This window comes from Ochotona curzoniae, unplaced genomic scaffold (assembly GCF_017591425.1).
Source record: "Ochotona curzoniae isolate NIBS_2020 unplaced genomic scaffold, NIBS_Ocur_1.0 scaffold_1037, whole genome shotgun sequence".
NCBI lineage: Eukaryota > Metazoa > Chordata > Mammalia > Lagomorpha > Ochotonidae > Ochotona > Ochotona curzoniae.
The window spans coordinates 18,055,896-18,073,412 of NW_024467083.1; the positions used below are offsets into that span (position 1 = coordinate 18,055,896).

The 17,517-nt window shown below is 46.5% G+C and overlaps 1 protein-coding gene across 6 annotated transcripts in view; it reads right to left on the minus strand.

Moving 5' to 3' along the window:
* Positions 1-74: 74 nt before the first annotated feature.
* LOC121168472 (glutathione S-transferase Mu 2) overlaps positions 75-17,517 on the minus strand; it is a 25,433-nt gene continuing 7,990 nt past the window's right edge. For 2 of the 6 annotated variants that reach the window (XM_040998629.1, XM_040998624.1), the window contains 7 exons: positions 4,368-4,443; positions 3,898-3,962; positions 3,525-3,606; positions 3,333-3,433; positions 2,501-2,596; positions 2,296-2,406; positions 75-569 (listed from right to left, as the gene is read on the minus strand). In XM_040998629.1, coding sequence (XP_040854563.1) covers positions 480-569; positions 2,296-2,406; positions 2,501-2,596; positions 3,333-3,433; positions 3,525-3,606; positions 3,898-3,962; positions 4,368-4,443 — 621 coding nt within the window. In that variant the 3' untranslated portion in view covers positions 75-479. Of the gene's footprint in view, positions 570-2,295; positions 2,407-2,500; positions 2,627-3,332; positions 3,434-3,524; positions 3,607-3,897; positions 3,963-4,367; positions 4,444-4,752; positions 4,850-17,517 lie in introns of those variants that run through there. The other 4 variants (XM_040998628.1, XM_040998627.1, XM_040998632.1 and 1 more) reach the window with 4 other exon arrangements.

Below are 17,517 nucleotides of genomic sequence, written 5' to 3' on the forward strand. Positions count from 1 at the left end.
GTTGCCTGAAAGAAGTAACAGACCTAGTGGGTGCAAGGAGTCTGAGACAATAAGACAGGACACTGATGAAACACGTTGCAGACTTTACTGGGGAGCAGACAGGGTTGTAACAACAACTACATGGGGGAACAGGGCTTATACCCCCAAGCAGTGCTGGTCCTTCAGACTCCAGGAGTCTAGGGATGGACCTCCAGGCCAGGGATCCAGTCGGGCTCCTCAGAGTAGACACAGCTACTGACAGACAGAACACAGGAAAGACAAGAGAGGGAACTCCCTGGCATGGGGAGGGGGAAGAGGCTAGAGGGTATTTTGGGGACAGGAAGGAGTTAGAGGAAAGAGAAGCAAAAGGCTTTGAGGATAAGAAGGGAGTGAGAGGAAGAAGGCAGTGCCAGGGACACAGGGGGACCAGCTGCCCCCTCATCCCAGGTCCTAGGTAGCAGGCTGACACGGCTCCTCCTGTCTCCTGGCCTCTCATGGCCCTACTTGTTGCCCCACATGGCCATCTTGGTGAACACAGGTCTTGGGAGGAAGCGGCTGGACTTCATGTAGGCAGAGATCTTCTCCAGGCCCTGTGAGTGGGAACAAGGACAGAGCTCAGGGCCTGCACCCCACTGGGGTACCCACCCACAGCCCTAGGCAGCCCAGGCACAGTGGGACCCCAACAGGAGCCCTCCTGGGCTCCCAGATTTCCAGCACTTAAGATTCTGGATGCCAGCATCCCACATCAGGGTGTAAAGGATCTGAGCCCCCGCCGCATTTTTGGTTTCTAACCCTGCTGTTATCCCCTTTGGGAGGCAGCAGAAGATGCCTTCAGTTCTTGGGTCTGAGCCAGTCACATGGGAGACCTGGCTTGAGTCCCAGGCTCCTGGCTTTGACCTGACTAGCCCTTCCTGTTGCGACAGAAGCCCTTCACTTAGGGAGAGAAGAAGCAGATGGAAGATCACCTGCTCTGTCTCTGAACCCCGTTCTTTGGGTTTCTGCCTTTTTAAATAAAAGAAAAACATAAAAATGAACAATCATTACTGAATCTCTGAAGAGGTAGGCTTTGCTGCTATCAAACAACCAGGATGACAGCTGAGTAGCAATTTGGGGAGATCAGGCCATGCACCCAGATACCCAGTGGTAACACCCATTCTCCCTCTACCAGCTGTCAGCTACCTCCCTAATTACACTCTGGTCTGGCCGGGTTTCTCTGTACATCCCCCTGTGCCAGGTGCTGTTGGGTCCTCGCTCTGCCTGGTGCTGTGCCTCCCACAGAGACACTCACTACACAGGAAGGAAGATAAGGACCTGCCTGATGTCACCAACAGAACTCATGGAACTCTGGAAGGAGATATGATGGTGTAAAACAACAGACGTCAGACCCTCCTGCCAAGGTCCTCCAGCAGGGGCACCCACATACCTGGCAAACCAGGTACCAGTGCCAGCCCTGGGAGCTCGGTGCTTCCTCTCAGGGATCTGAGGGGTGCACAGCTTGCTGGAGACAAGAACAGTGTATGTATGTGACACTGAACTAGATCCCTGCTGTCTCAGCCTTCCCAGGCCAGCCACAGATTCACCGCTGAAGGCCCTGCCTCTCCATTGGTACCCTGGGCTAGGAACCCCAGGCTGGACAAGAGCCTGACGTATGGGCCAGGCATGATGGCTCAGTGGGTAAATCATTACATTGTATAAGCTGGATCCCATATGTGCACCAGTTTGTACCCTGGCTGCTCTACTTCCCATCCAGCTCCTTGTTTCTGGCCTTGAAAAGCACAGGAGATTGGGCCAAGCCACAAAATGCTCTACCAATATGGGAGACCAGGAGGCAGCTCTTAGCTTGACCACTGCAACTGGGGAGTAAACCAGAGGATGGAAGATCTTTCTTTCTCACTTCCATTTTCTCTGTAAATCTGCCTTTCCAAAGAAATAAAATATATCTTACAACAGAAAGCAAAATGCCTAAAGATTTACGTTTTGGCACAAAACTGGGAAAACCATTGCCCACTGACCACAACCCCCAAAGGTTCACAGGGAGCTTAGCACAGCTTCAGACACCTCTAATGACTTATTTTATATAGCCACAGTTTCTTCCTTAGCCAAATAACAAGGATCCATCTCCTTTCACAACTTTAAGTAGCTTTAAGATAAATACTGCAACATGTCCTATAGCAAAGCCAGGGCTAAACAAATGCTACTCCTCTGTATTCTGTATTCTTCCCTTCTCTGTATTCTCTGGCTCTGACACTAGGGCAGCATCACGGGAAGGGACAGAGGAAAAGGACAGAGAAGAAGGATGGAGGATAGGGGCATTACCTCAAAGCGGGCTAGGAACTCCTTCAGGGTGGGGAATGCATCCAGACACCGGGGCTCAAACACCTGGTTCCTTTCAATGACGTCATAAGCAACAAAATCCACAAAGGTGATCTGCAAGGGAAGTCAGGAACAAGCAGTGTGGAAGCTCTGTGTGTGACTCAGGACGAATCCCAGCTGCTTTGTCCCTTCCCCTGCTTCCTCTCACCTTGTCCCCTGCAAACCAGGGCCGCTTCCCCAGGAACTGAGCCAGCAGCTTCAGCTTCTCAGGGAGGCCCTGCAGATACTCCAGCTTCAGCTTCTCCTGAGGCAAAGAACACCCAGGAACTCTCAGCTACCTGCTCTTGGCAGGGGCAGCCTGTTCAGGGTGGTACCAGACACAGAAGGCCGTGGGGGAGGGGGTGACAGCCACTTTCCCTGGACCTTGCACTGGCTTTGACACACAGCATCAGCATTCATTACCCTATGTGTGCCTATCACACCCATCAGTCACAGACACTAAAGTCCCAAGGGACACAGCAGCATCCCTGAATTTGTCAGCGCTGATATCCAAACAAGCTCTGGCTGAAGGTCAGACACAGCAATGCAGAGAACTCCCTGGTAGGGACAAGCTCTTCCCCCTGTGGGGGCTGAGACATCAGGCTGCTGTCCAAAGACAAGGAAGCCACTTACAACTCCCATCTTATCCTTCTGCTTCTCATTGACTGAGTCTGTCTGTTCTAGAAGCAGGTAGCTGGTAGGAACCAATGGGAGATAGGGCCAGGTCAGAGCTTAGAGGATAGTTACACAAGATTATCAACCAGTACTGAAGTTCTACCCCTGGGAGTCTACTTCTATACCAAGATTGGTGTGCACACACCCACAACTTTTATTTGGTACAGGTGTGAGGTTGATGGGTCACTCCTGGCAGGTGAGGAAACCTTTTGTGAGATCAGTGTATCAGGAAATTGAATGAGCAAACAGGACCATGCAGATTGGAAAGCCCGAGTCTGTGAACCTGACCCGGATTTCGTCTGGCCTGGCACAGTGAGGGTACTCACAAAGTCAGGGCTGTAGCAGAGCGTAGCCAGCAGCATGCGGGTGTCCATCAGCTGGTTCTCCAAAATGTCCACGCGAATCTTCTCCTCTTCCGTCTCCCCACCTGAAGCACACACAGCAGACACCCTCAGCATCCCACACAGCCAGGCCCAGGGCACAGCCACAGCCCAACACCCTCAGCCAGCCCCACTCACACAGGTTGTGTTTGCGGGCAAGGTAGCGCAGGATGGCATTGCTCTGGGTGATCTTGTGAGTCCCATCAATCAAGTATGGCAGCTGGGGAGGGAGGAGGGAAGTCAGCTGGTACCTAGCACCCCCTGCCCTGAGTCGGCAGACAGGAACCCTGGCACCCTCTGTGCCTGGCTCATGGCAGGTCCTGGAGACACTCTCTATACCGGAATGAATGAGCTGTGACATAGAACCTCAGGAAAAGACTGCAGAGAACAACAGGTGACAGCGGTTGAGCACAGGTCCTGGTCTGAACCCTCTAGCCATGGGAAGGATGTGGAGGCAGAGACACCCTGCACTTCCCCATCGCACCCCAGCCATCTCATCCCCTGCACATACGTTGGGGAAGTCCAGGTCCAGCTTGAATTTCTCACTCAGCCACTCACTTTGGTCATAGTCAGGAGCTGTGGAGAAGACCAAGAGAAACACAACCTCCCCAATGTGCAGCCTCTTTCCCTGGGACCCTCCCAAGGAGTCAGAGGCAAGACCCCGAGGCAGCACATGTGGGATCGCAGCCTTCATGTCACATTCAATGTCTGGGGGAAAGGAGGAGGAGTGACTCTAAGGGCTCTAAGGCCTGCATGCCAAAGGTTCACCCAAGTGAGAAGAGGTTTAAGGAAGAGCCCACCCATTGTGGCCAAGCCCAGCGCCCTGTCTCCGGAGGCCACGGCGTTCTCTTATGGGACAGGAAAGAGGCAGGCTCTATTCCATGGGGGTCAAGTTCTGCACAGGTGATCAGCAGGTGGCCAGGCAGGAGTTGCCAGGGTACTGCATGCACTGGGCACAGGTTAGCACAGGCAGGTGCATACCATCCCCCATGGTGTATCTCTTTTCCTCATAGCTGGTGTCCGTGTATTCCAGGAGCAGGCGGATGGCATGAGCCAGCTGGGGGCATTTTCCAAAGTGGAGATCAGAGACTGAGTGACCCTGCCTGCTGCCCTCATAGCCAGGTGATTCACGACCCCCCGCCCCCCGTCCCCCGCTCCAGTTCATGTCCTTTTCATCTGCTTTCTCTCAGTCCATCCTCCCTCTTATTCCCCCACCCTGCATCAGACACACAGAAGGCCTGCACAGGGAGCTCTGGATAAGGTTGGACAGGCAGCAGCATATACCAGGTGCTACACCCGCTGGCTTGGAAAGCCCGTGATGCTCATCGTCTGTCACCCGCCCTGTGCTGCTGCCCGGCATGCTCACCCCGCGGATGTCCCAGTAACCCAGCGTGGTGATGGCCATGGTGCAGCTGGTGTGGCAGGGTTACTGCTCAGGCCTCAGCGCCACGGGCTGTTCTTTGTGAGACTCCTGGCAGGGAGGGGCGGTGCCTGGCTACCAGCAGTTAGTCCGCCTGCCCCTCCCCGCTCCGCCTCCCAGACCCACCAACCCGCGACAACCAGTGCAGAGCTAAGGCCCCAGGGCGGGAAGAAACCCGAAGATCCCCAGCGTCAGGGATTAGCTGAACTTGCGCTGAAAGCAGGGCCCGGGTTGGCCTTGTGCACAGCACAGCCCCCAGGCTCCAGTCCAGGGCCACCCTTTGGTGTCTCCCGGGAGTTGGCGGTGCTCTTGACACACGAGCTACACAGGCAGCACTGACACTGCGTTTCCCGGTTTCTGGGAAGCTCATTCCTGCTGCATCAGGCCAGGAGTCTGCAGGAACAACTTCAGTAAAAGAATGATCCCCCCAAGACAACCCCTCAGGAAGAGATCAACAGGTGTTCCCTGTTTTTCTTAAGGGGTCTCAGGAGACTAAAATCTTGAGGGGCTTTGGACATTGGTGTTTTGGACCAAGGATGCATCGAAATCCTTGAGCTAGATCTGAGTAAAGATGAAGATCTGGATAGTCAGCTAGGAGGCTGTCCCCAGTGACTTTGAGAGTGACCTTGAGGGCAGTGGCCACCTTGTAGTGTGAATACTGGTTGCAAAGAATGTGTTTTAGCAGGCACACAAGCCCTGTCCTTCTGCAGAGTGAAAACAGTGTGTGTCCCTGGAAGAGCTTGGAGACACCCCACAGTGCCAGGAGGCTAGGGTCAGGGGAGACCCTGAGCTCTGCTGTGCCAGGGACTCTCACCCTGACCTGGGTTCCTGACCCATGTGGGGTCTTTGCAACAGCAAGGTGACTGGAATTCCTTTGAAGAGACATTGACCTGTGCTACCAGCCCCAAAGAGAAGGCTGTCCCACCTGCTGACTTTGTTCTTGAAAGCCACAGCCAATTTGAAAACTAGGAAAATGCAATCATTTGATCTCTGATTCATGTTGTTCTGTTTAGAGGGTATTGTAAGTGAACATTCTATATGAAACAGACCCTAAAAATGAATGGACCCTAAAAATCAAATGACTTTGCAAGGTGAAGGGCACGGCAGTGGCACTACAGAAAATATATTGTGGCAGTTAGCTAAGACCTTACAAGGACCATGCAGTGGGATATCTGTGACGGCTTTGATTCACCTGAATAAACAGGTTCCCAAAAGCTTTCTTCTACCTTTATAAAGTCACAAAAGCCAGATGGTCTGCTTATCTCTGGTGATTGGGAAGCTGCTGGATGGCATTGCTGGGACTGGCATAGTGCAGAGTCTCTGCTGCAAATGCTGCGATGCACTTAAATGGGGCCGGTCCTCCCAGCTCGGGCCACCTGAGTCCTGCCTCATAGTGGACCCTTTGGTATGTTCACCCACAGAAACCACTGCTCCCTATACACTCCACATGCCAGGCCTTCTCAGTCAGTTCTGTTTGCCACCATTCATTAAGACTTTGTACAGCAACTAGGGTCAGTTCCTTACCTTGACTAAGGTGAGTAAATACAGAAGACAAGGTTTCTCTTTAACATACTCAGTTTGTTTCTTTTGATGGAACAGTCAGTGGTGGGATCGGTGGATCCTACCGCAGGTCTATTTTTCATTATTGAGGAAATGCCATACTGCTTCCCATATGGCTATAGTGGTTTACATACCCAGCAACAGTATGGAAGGGTGCCATTTCCCCATTTCTACACCAGCATTTTCCCCCTTGGTTACAGACAAACCAATTGGATATCTCCTGGAGGCTTTGCTTTGCATTTCCCAGTAATCTATAAAATTGACCATTTTCATATCCCTGTTGGAAATGGATATGCCTTTTTAAAAAGATTTTTTTTTAAGTGAAAGACAGGGTCACAGAGAGAAGGAGAGAGAGAAACAGTGGGAGAGAGAGCACGCACGCACGTGTGTGTGTGTGAGAGAGAGAGAGAGAGAGAGAGAGAGAGAGAGAGAGAGCAAGCTTCAGCTGCTGGCTCATGTCCCAGATGGCCCCAACAGCGAAGCTAAGCCAATAGCTTCTTCTGGGTTTCCCATGTAAATACAGGAAAGCAATCATCGTGGCCTTCCCAAGCCATAAGCAGTTGTCTGGTTTGGAAGGGGAGAGACCAGGATTTGATCTGGCAACCATCTGGATGCTGATATTGCAGGTGGCAGATTTACCTGCTATAGCACAACTTGGGCCCCACATCTTCAGTTAATTTTTTAGAGTGACTGATTGATATGTCTACTGTCATTCTTCTCTTTATGGATACCCAGCTTCCCCAGCACCATTTACTGCAGAAACTTTCTTTATCTCTTTTGTGTATTCTTTTGCATCTTTGTCAATAATCTGTTGACTATGTATGGATTTATTTTTCTGTTTTCTATTCTGTCCCATTGATCAATATGTCCATTTTCATGGCAATAGCACGTTGCTTTGGAATCAGACAGTGTAATGCCTCCAGCTTTTTTTTAAACTCAATATTGCATTGATTGTTAAACATCTTGGTGGCCAAACTTGTAGCAGAGTGAGTAAAGTCATGGCTTAAGGCATTGGCATCCCACATGGGTCCCAGGTGCCCCACTTCCAATCCAACTCCCTGCTAATGCTCATGGAAAGCAGCAGAAGATGGTCCATGTCTTGGATTTGCCAACCACATGGGAGAGCTGGATGGAATTCCTGCTTGCTGGCATTTGCCAGATGCAACCATGGCAATTTGGGGAGTGAACCAATGGGCTGGAGATCTCTTTCTCTCTCTCTGTACCTTTCCAATAAAAACTAATCATTGTTTTTTTTTTTTAAATAAGGTTTATTAGGGAACAATACTGTGGTGTAGCAAGTTAAGTCTCCGCTCATGGCATTAACATGCCATATGGGCACTAGTTTGAGTCCCGACTATTCACTGCCTATTCAGCTTCTTCCTAATGTGCCTGGGAAATCACCAGAAGATGGCCCAAGTCTTTGGACTCCAGCAGCTATGTGGGAGATCCTGAATAAGCTCCAAGGCTTGACTTTGAACAGGCTTGGCTCCAGCCATTGCGATTATTTGAAAGTGAACCACTGGATCTTGGGATGAGAACCAAGTGGAACAACATGGATGTGACACAACATGTGCTAAAAGAAATACAAATGAGTGTGGCATCTCTAAAAGTTGCATTCTGAATTTCTTTTCTTTTCTTTTTCTTTAACAGGGAGTCCCCACCGACAATACCAGTGCTCTTCAGCAGGCTATGTCCCTAGGAGACCTTCAGGGGTGTCCAGAGGCTTTCTCAATGGCTGCCTCTGAGATGTGCTATTAGCACCTGAAGGCAGAAGTTGGGCATGCTGCTGTTTGTCCACAATGCCCAGCACAGACCAGAATAGAGAACTATGTGACCCAAAGTGCCTGAGTGTTGGGGCTAAGCAGCCCTACTCTAGACCCCACAATCAAAAGCTGCATTTGGGGTGCAGCCATTGTGGCCAAACAGCTTAAGTTTTTTTCATATAATCCTGGTATTGTGTATCCAGTTCCCTACTAATGCTCCTAGGAAAGCAGCAGAAGATAACCTCAATCCTTGGGCCTAGCAATGAATGGAAAGGGAGCTGTGGACTCTGCAGGGCAGACTGGTGGTGGGTTGGAACTAACAGCACAGGAATCAAACACCAGAGTGGGCACATTTCCAGCTAGTCACACCTGGCTGGTTTCATGGGGAGGACAGCACTAGCTTCACATCCTGCAGGATCTGTAGGCCCTGGATCAGAAAAACAACAGCTCTGGCTCTCTGGCAGTGCTCTGCTAGGTGCCATCTTGTGTGTTTAGAGAGGATCAGTGCCGCCAATAAACTAGTTATCTGGGACAGTTGGCATCTTCCTAGCCCAGGACACTGATTGAATAGAAAAATGGACTTGTAGACCTGTAGGTAATACATCTTAGGAATCTGCACTAAGGAGAAAAATCCACCAAACAGGATTGCAGTGTCAAAAGTTAAAAGAAGAGACAGAGGCACAATGAATGTTACCAAAAACTTCCCGGTAAAGGAATAAAAGCTTCCACCACCCTCAGAGTTACCTGAGGAAGACATTGAAAAACTGGGGGACACAGAATTCAGAAAACTTATTATAAAACTTCTGACCAACAACGAGAAGCACATAATACAAGAGTTCAAAGAATTTGAAGAATTCGTTACACAGGAAATGAATCAAATGAAAGTTGACATTTCAGAAGTTAACAAAACAGTGGGGCAATTTAAAAGTACAGTGAAGAGTCTAAAAAAATAGAATTAATGAAGCAGAAGAAAGAATATCAGAATTGGAAGATATTTCGTGTCACCAGGAAAAAAAAAAAAAGCTGGAGGCAGAGCTAGGCCAAGCTAAAAAAAGTATCCAGGAATTAAAAGATACAATTAAAAGGCCAAACATAAGAATTATGGGAGTTCCAGAAGGTGCAGAAGGAGAAACTGGGATTAAAGGTGTATTCAATAAAATAATAAGGGGGGAATTTCCCTAATCTAGAGAAAGAATTGGAAAACAACATCCAGGAGGGGCACAGGACTCCCAACAGGATTGACAAAAAGCAACCCTCACCAAGACACATGATAATAATCAAGCTACCCTCAGTTGAACATAAGGCAAAATCCTTAAATGTGCACTTGAGAAAAATTAAGTGACCTATAGAGTAAATCCAATCAAACTCATAGCTGACCTCTCAGAAGAAACACTGCAGGTCAGGAGAGAATGAAGTAACATATTCCAGACTTTAAAAGGGAAAAATTTTCAGTCCAGAATAATGTATCCTGCAAAGGTTTCCTTTGTCTTTGAAAATGAAATAAAATTCTTCCACAATAAAGAAAAACTCCAAGAATTCATGTCCTCCAAACCAGCCCTACAGCTAATACTCAAAGATGTTCTAGTGAAAGAGAAAAGGAATAGCAGCCACCAAAGCCAAAGGCATATGTGGAGAACATCCCACTAAAAGGCCAACCGAAGACTCAACCAAAGAACAACACATTATTAAGATGACAGAACCAAATTGCCACCTATCAATATTAACATCAAAACACCCAAGAGGACTTGCAAACACATGAAGACTGAATAATATACTATTAAATGAGCAATGGATTAGAGAGGAAATCAAAGGGGAAATTTAAACATTGCTTGAAACAATAAAGGCATCCACACAACATATCAAAACTTATGGGACAGGCCTGGCGCAGTGGCGCAGTGGTTAAGGTCCTCGCCTTGCACACCCGGGATCCCATATGGGCGCCGGTTCTATCCCGGTTCTATCCCGGCGGCCCCTCTTCCCATCCAGCTCCCCGCTTGTGGCCTGGGAAAGCAGTCGAGGATGGCCCAAACCTTTTGGACTCTGCACCCGCGTGGGAGACCCAGAAGAGGCTCCTGGCTTCGGATCGGCATAGCATCGACTGTTGTGGCCCACTTGGGGAGTGAATCATCAGACGAAAGATCTTCCCCTCTGTCTCTCCTCTCTGTATATCCACCTTTCCAACAAAAATAAAATAAATCTTTAAAAAAAAAAAAACTTATGGGACACGATCAAGGCAGTGTTAAGAAGAAAGTTCATCTCAATCAATGCTTATGTTAAGAAATTAGGGAGGCATCAAGTAGATCAGCTAACCTTACAGTTGAAGGAACTAGAAAAACAACAGCAAAGCAATCCCAAGATTAGTAGGAAAAAAGAGATCATCAAAATAAGGGAGGAAATAAACCAAATAGAGACCAAGACAACGGTACATAAGATTGATGAATCAAAGAACTGGTTCTTTGAGAAAAATCAACAAAATAGATTCCCCAATAACCCAACTAATCAAAAAAAGGAGGGAGAAAATACACTTCAATAGCATCAGAGATGAAAAAGGAGATATAACAACAGATACCTCAGAAACACAAAGAATCATCAGGAGCTATTACAAGTAACTTTATGTGAACAAATCAGAAGACTTAGAAGAGATGGGTAGATTTTTAGACACATACAATCTACCCAAACTGAATCAAGAAACAATTAACAGGGGCCTGGCATGATAGCATAATGGTTAAGGTCCTCACCTTGAACACGCCCGGGATCCCATATGGGCACCAGTTCTAATCCCGGCAGCTCCACTTCCCATCCAGCTCCCTGTATGTGGCCTGGGAAAGCAGTTGAGGATGGAACCCTGCACCCGCGTGGGAGACACAGGCAAGAAGTTCCTGGCTCCTGGCTTTGGATCAGCACAGCACCAGCCATTGTGGCCACTTAGGGAGTGAATCATCAGATGGAAGATCTTCCTCTGTCTCTCCTCCTCTCTGTATATCTGCCTTGCCAATAAAATAAATACATCTTTTTAAAAAAGAAGCAATTGACAATCTAAATAGACCAATAGCATGCACTGAGATTGAATCAGTAATTAAAGCCTTCCCAACCCAAGAAATGTCCTGGACCAGATGGCTTCACTGCTGAATTCTACCAAACGTTTCAAGAGGAACTTACCCCAATTCTACACAAGCTTTTCCAAACAATAGAAAGAGAGGCAATCCTTTCAAACTCTATCTGTGAAGCTAATATCACCTTAACACCAAAGCCAGATAGAGAAATAACAGAAAAAGAGAACTACAGACTGATAACCTTGATGAACATAGATGCAAAGCTCCTCAATAAAATACTAGCCAACAGGATCCAACACACATCAGGCAGATCATTCACCCCGACCAGGTGGGTTTCATCCGAGGCATGCAGGGATGGTTCAACATTTGCAAATCAATAAATGTGATACATCACATAAACAAATTGAAAAATGAAAACCATATGATCCTCTCAATAGATGCTGAGAAGGCATTTGATAAAATCCAACACCAGTTCATGCTGAAAATCCTAAGCAAGATAGGCACAGAAGGAACATTTTACAACACAAAGCAATTTGCCAAAAACCCAAATGTCAGCATCATACTAAATGGGGAAAGATTGAAAACCTTCCCAGTAAAATCTGGAACTAGACAGGGATGTCCACTGTCAGCACTACTCTTCAACATAGCATTGGAAATCCTTGCCAGACAGGAATTGGAAAAGAGGAAATGAAATTATCTCTATTTTGCAGATGACATGATTCTCTTCACAGGAGAGCCAAAAGACTCAGTCAAGAGACTATCAGAACTCATAAGAGACTTTGGCAAGGTAGCAGTATACAAAATTAATGAACACAAGTCGATGGCACTAGTGTACACAAATAATTCCACGGATGAGAAAGAAATTGTAAGTATGGTCCTCTTTAAAACAGAGGAGAGGATTTTTAAATACCTAGGAATTAAGCTAACTAAGTATGTGGAAGACCTCTATGATGAAAACTATAAAACATTAAAAAAGGAAATAGAAGAAGACCTTGAAAAATGGAGAAACATACCATGTTCCTGGATTGGCAGGATCAACATCATCAAAATGACCATATTACCAAAAGTAATATACAGATTCAATGCAATCCCAATCAAAATTCCAACAACATTCTTCTCAGAAATAGAAAAGATGATACAAAAGTTTATCTGAAATCACAAAAGACCACGAATAGCTAAAGCTATCCTGAAAAATAGAAATCAAGCGGGAAGAATCACAATTCCAGGACTCAAGACATACTACAAAGCAGTGGTTATCAAAACAGTCTGGTATTGGTACAGAAACAGAGAAGATCAATGGAACAGAATAGACACACCAGAAGGGAGTCCACACATGCATAGTCAACTAATTTTTGACAAGAAAACTGAAAACAATCCCGGGAAAAAGCCTGGTCTCTTCAACAAATGCTGTTGGGACAACTGGAAAGCAGCTTGCAGAATTAAGAAGCAAGACCCACACCTGTCACATTATACAAAAATCAGCTCTAAATGGTTCAAGAACCTAAATCTACACTCAGAAACCATCAAACTATTAAAGGAAAACATAGAAAGCACATTCCAAGATACAGGAACAGGGAAAAACATCTTAGAAAAGATGCAAAAAGCAAAAGCAATCAAAGTTAAAATGAGCAAATGGGACTACATCAAACTAAAAAGCTTCTGTACAGCAAAGAAAACAATTAACAAAGTGAAGAAACAACCAACAAAATAGGAGAAATATTTTGCACACTACACAAGCGATATATATATATACACATATATGTAATAAGTAAGTAAATAAATAAATCTTTAAAAAGATAAGAAACTCCCGACTAGCTTCAGCCTGGACCAGTTATAGCTGTTACGTCTGTCTGGGGAATGAAGCAGTGGATGGAAGAAGTGTATCTCTGTAATTCTGCCTTTCAAATAAATAAAATAAATCTTAAACAAACAGAGCTTTTTGGGTGCCACAAGTTCCCATTAAAAATTCTCCAGCAATTGACTAAACCACAGGGAGATAATGGATCAGAGAGTTTTACACAAAGTAACTCAAGGGCAAGAGGACTAGGAATGATTCATGAGCTAAAAGCAAACACAACAGGAAACAATCAACACAGGATACAAGTGGAAACTTTTCAGAAAGCTGCCCGGGCAGTGAAATTGCCAAGGCAGCCTGGTGCTGGGGCAGTCATGCAGCTGCTGGGAGGGGCACTTTAAGGCCTCTGGGAAAATGAACAGAAGCAGGGTCCATGACAGGGGGCCAAACAGTGATGAAAAAAGGAGTTTTCTCTGTTGGGCATTTCCACCAGGCCTGGGACCCACCACCCCCTAAGACATGCTGGGGGAGCAGTGGCTGCACCCCAGGCAAGGGGGAGCTGGGCAGAGCAGCACAGGAGCCCCAAGAAGGCAGAGCCTGTGACCAGCATGATGGTGAGGGTGGGGCAGTACTCGCAGAGGCACTTTACTGCCCCATGTGGAGGCTCAGACTTTCCAAGGCAAGACCCTGACAGAGGCCTGGAAGGACAGACAGGAAAGGGAGAAGGAAATGAACAGGAGGAAGCACAGAGGAGGCAGTGCCCACTTCTGATCCCTCTAAAGGGCTTTCTCGTGCTCAGGGCTTCAAGTGGAGGTCTTTGACCTTGAGACTTGAAGCCTGGCCCCTGAAGTCTTCAGAAACTGCTTCTGTCTCACACAGAGAGAGTAACTGGTAGGCTCAGTTGGATGGCATGGGAAGCAGGATTAACTTGTAAAATAATAAGCTTCAGTTACACTCAGGTATGTTAATGACATCAAAGTCTCACAGCTTACATAGCATTTCTAAAAGTCTGGTGGTTCTGATTTGATATCATTGATCATTATCTTAACAACAAAAAGAACCTGGGGCTTTAAAAAAATGATTTACTTTATTTCTATTTGAAAGGCATAGTTATAGAGAGCGAGACAGAGATAGATAGATAGATAGATAGATAGATAGATAGATAGATAGATAGATAGAGAATCTTTCATCCATTGGCTCACTCCCCAAATAGCTGCAATAACCTGAGCTGAACCAACCCAAAGCTAGGAGCCAGGAGCTTCTTCTGGGTATCTCACATTGGTGCAGGGGCCCAAAGACTCGAGTCATCCTTTCCTTTGTTCCCCAGGCCATCAACAGGGTTGACCTACTAAACTACCTCATTGGGCCCCAGGAAGTGGCTTTTACCTGCCATGTAAGGTGCATTTCCCCAACCCCCCTGTCCATCAGGGCTTTTAAATACTCTTTAATATGTCCCTCCCATCACAGGCCCCAATGTCTGGAAGCCTGAAAATATTTACAAAACTTCTGTGGTTAAAAAAGAGGTCCTGTCTATGGGGGCAGCACCATGGTGCAGTGTGGCAGGCTATGTATGGCTCAGCTCAGCTCTGGCCATTGTGAATGGCCTTCCATTCACAGCAGATGGAAAACCACCCTGCCTGTCTGTTCATCACTCTGTGTAAAATCTGCATTTCAAATAAAAAAAATTTAATCTTGAAGAAGAAAATATTTAATCTTTTTAAAACGCTGTATGAAATTAAAATAAAATTCCTTGTTCACTGCTGGACTGTTACCCAAATTTTAATCATCATGGTTTTTAAAGTCTTTCGTCATCTTCAGTCTGGTTCTTTGGAGACACAGAAAAAATCTAATAAGTATTTGTAAAAACAGGTTTCTGACAAAGTATCCATTGACTATAATTTTCAAGAACTCTTGAGAAACTTACACAATCATAACACTGCCGCTGGAGATCAAACAGGACACAGAGTGAATCATAGACTACTCAATAAACTAGTGAGTTTCTGAGTGCCTTTTTCAACTAGTGTTGATAACAACTGCTCCTGCTACACTCCAGGAGTTACTGCAACAGCAATCTGAAGTCAGGGGTTTTTAAGCTCTCATTCTCCAATCAGATTGAGAGCTGTACAGAACAAAGTTTCCATACATTCGGTTAATTAAGTGGTAGGATACTGGAAGGGAGCTGCCTGGAGCCCTGCCTGAGTTTTCCCTGTAGTTAATCTAAAACAGCACAGTAGGAGGCAGGAGTGGCCTGGTGCAGGGAAGCTTTAGAGCCATTTCCATGCTGTTAATTAACTTGAATGGCCCAAGAGGAGGTGGGGGAGGGCGGTCACAGGACCTCCCTTTCCATGCAATCGCTGTCTGCACTTTCAATCATCTAGCAAGCCGGTACTAGGGATCAACTGGCTGCACCCCATCACGGTGTTCGTTCTATACTCAAATGCTTTGTCTTCTAGGCTTAAAGATGTTTCTGTAATTTCTGTGGTGTCCAGCGCTTTGTATGGTTTACCAGAGATAAAAGCACCTGCCTCACACCCATTGCTGCATCGATCCAAATTTCAAAAACTTTCATGTGTTTTTGATGATTTTTTTGAGGCCTGCGTGAGTTCAATAAGAACATGCTCTTTTCCTAATTCTGTCAAGTCAAATGCCAAAACCACCTGGAGACTGCATACTCTGGGAGTGGGTGTGGCCTAGTAGGGAAATAGTGGGCACCTCCCTCAGGGTTACCACCCTCACTGGACAGCACGAAACCCAGGCTAGGAACAGGGGGGGCTAGACAGAAAGGCACCTGCCAGTGGGTGTATGGGCTGGATAATAGGTTGGTTGGATTGAACTAGGCTTCAATGTCCATTGACGTGTGCGAGAGCTAAATGGGATGTGGGACAGACTGGACAAGCCTGCGGTGCATATTGGCAAGCATGGGAACCAGGGTAGGGGGCAGAACTGGTAGGGGTTTTGGGGAATCGCCCCAACTAGGCTGCAGCTCCAAATGGTTTGCATGAAGATGGAGTATGAAGTGGGTAGAATTGAGCTGGACTACAACACCCGTTGGTTCACAAGGAAGACAGGGCTGGAAGCCGAACGAACGGACCCGGCAATCGCAACGACCAGCATGTGCATAAGCTGATTGGTGTGACGAACAGTGTTGGAGTCTGTACTAGCAAACTCACTCAAGAATCAGATCTGGGATCAACTCAGATGAAGTTTCTTTGGATATCTCTCCAGCCGAACTGCTGATCTTGGAACCCCAAACATCAGGAGACTGTCAGCCAGTGGACTCTGAGTAGGTTTCATTGCGGTTGGGACGGTGAGATTGGCAGCAATCCAGAACTGATGAACTATCAAAACGGTTTGAGCAGTACCCTTGGAGAGCGCCTCATGTTGGGGATCGGAGATGGGTGGGGCTTTTCCCTTTGTTACTCCCCTAACCCCAGATACAGGGCAAAATGATTATAGTAGTGTGGAAACAATGATATTACCCACTTTCACCCTGTAGCCCTTGACCCTTTGTACCCTAATAAACTAAGGTTATTAAAAAAAAAAAGAATATGCTCTTATCATAACAGGATTTAGTTGGAAACATTGACATTTCTAGATCACTTAAAGAATGCCTTACCTCAAGGTTCCCAGCAGAAAAGCAAGTAAATAAAGCAGCCATTTCCTGGTAAGCTCTAAAACTTCCAAAGATTAAGCACCAATGATTAAAAAAATCTAACTCCTTTTTTGGATTGTCTTTATAACTGAGACTTTTCCAAACTGAGATTGCTATGTGGCAAAGCAAAATGTTGTTACTGTCCTGAATGCAAGTTGCCAGTCACCCAACCACAACACACCTGCTGTTAGATTGTAGCTCTGCTTATTGTTTTTAACATAGAAACCTGAGTTTTATACTCTTACTGATTTGTTTTGTGTTCTCCTTGAGTTTCATGCTTACTGCCTGTCAAAATTCTACAGAAGTACAATTTCTAACAAGATCAGGCTGGCCAGGTATGCTGAAATGATGATTCACGCTCATGGGGCACAATGTAACAATGGGCTCCAGAAAAAATTAGCCTAAAAACCCCTTCTTCCAAAACCTTTGTTGCTTAAAAAGGTATCTGAAAGGCTCCTGTCACTGGTTCTTGGCTGCGAATCACCTCCTCTAGCAACATGGGACCAAATCAGTACACAACCTGAACAAGCCTGTCCTGGATGGGACAAACTGAACCTGGTACAGGATGCCTGATCCCTGATGTAACAACAAAGGGGGAGGTTTAAAAGTTAAGATAGAAGGCCCAGTGCAATAACCTAGCAGCTAAAGTCTTTGCCTTGCAATCACCAGGAGCCCTTATGGGTACCAGTGGCCCTACTTCCCATTTAGCTCCCTGCTTGTAGCCTGGGAAAGCAGTTGAGGCCGGCCCAAGATCTTGGGAACCTGCACACATGTCCACAACAATAGGCAAATGAAAGTGACCAGTGTATATCTAACGGACCACAGTCTGCCCTACAAACAAAAGGAACTCGCCTGGAAACTGCTCATGGATGCAAACAGTTTGGTACT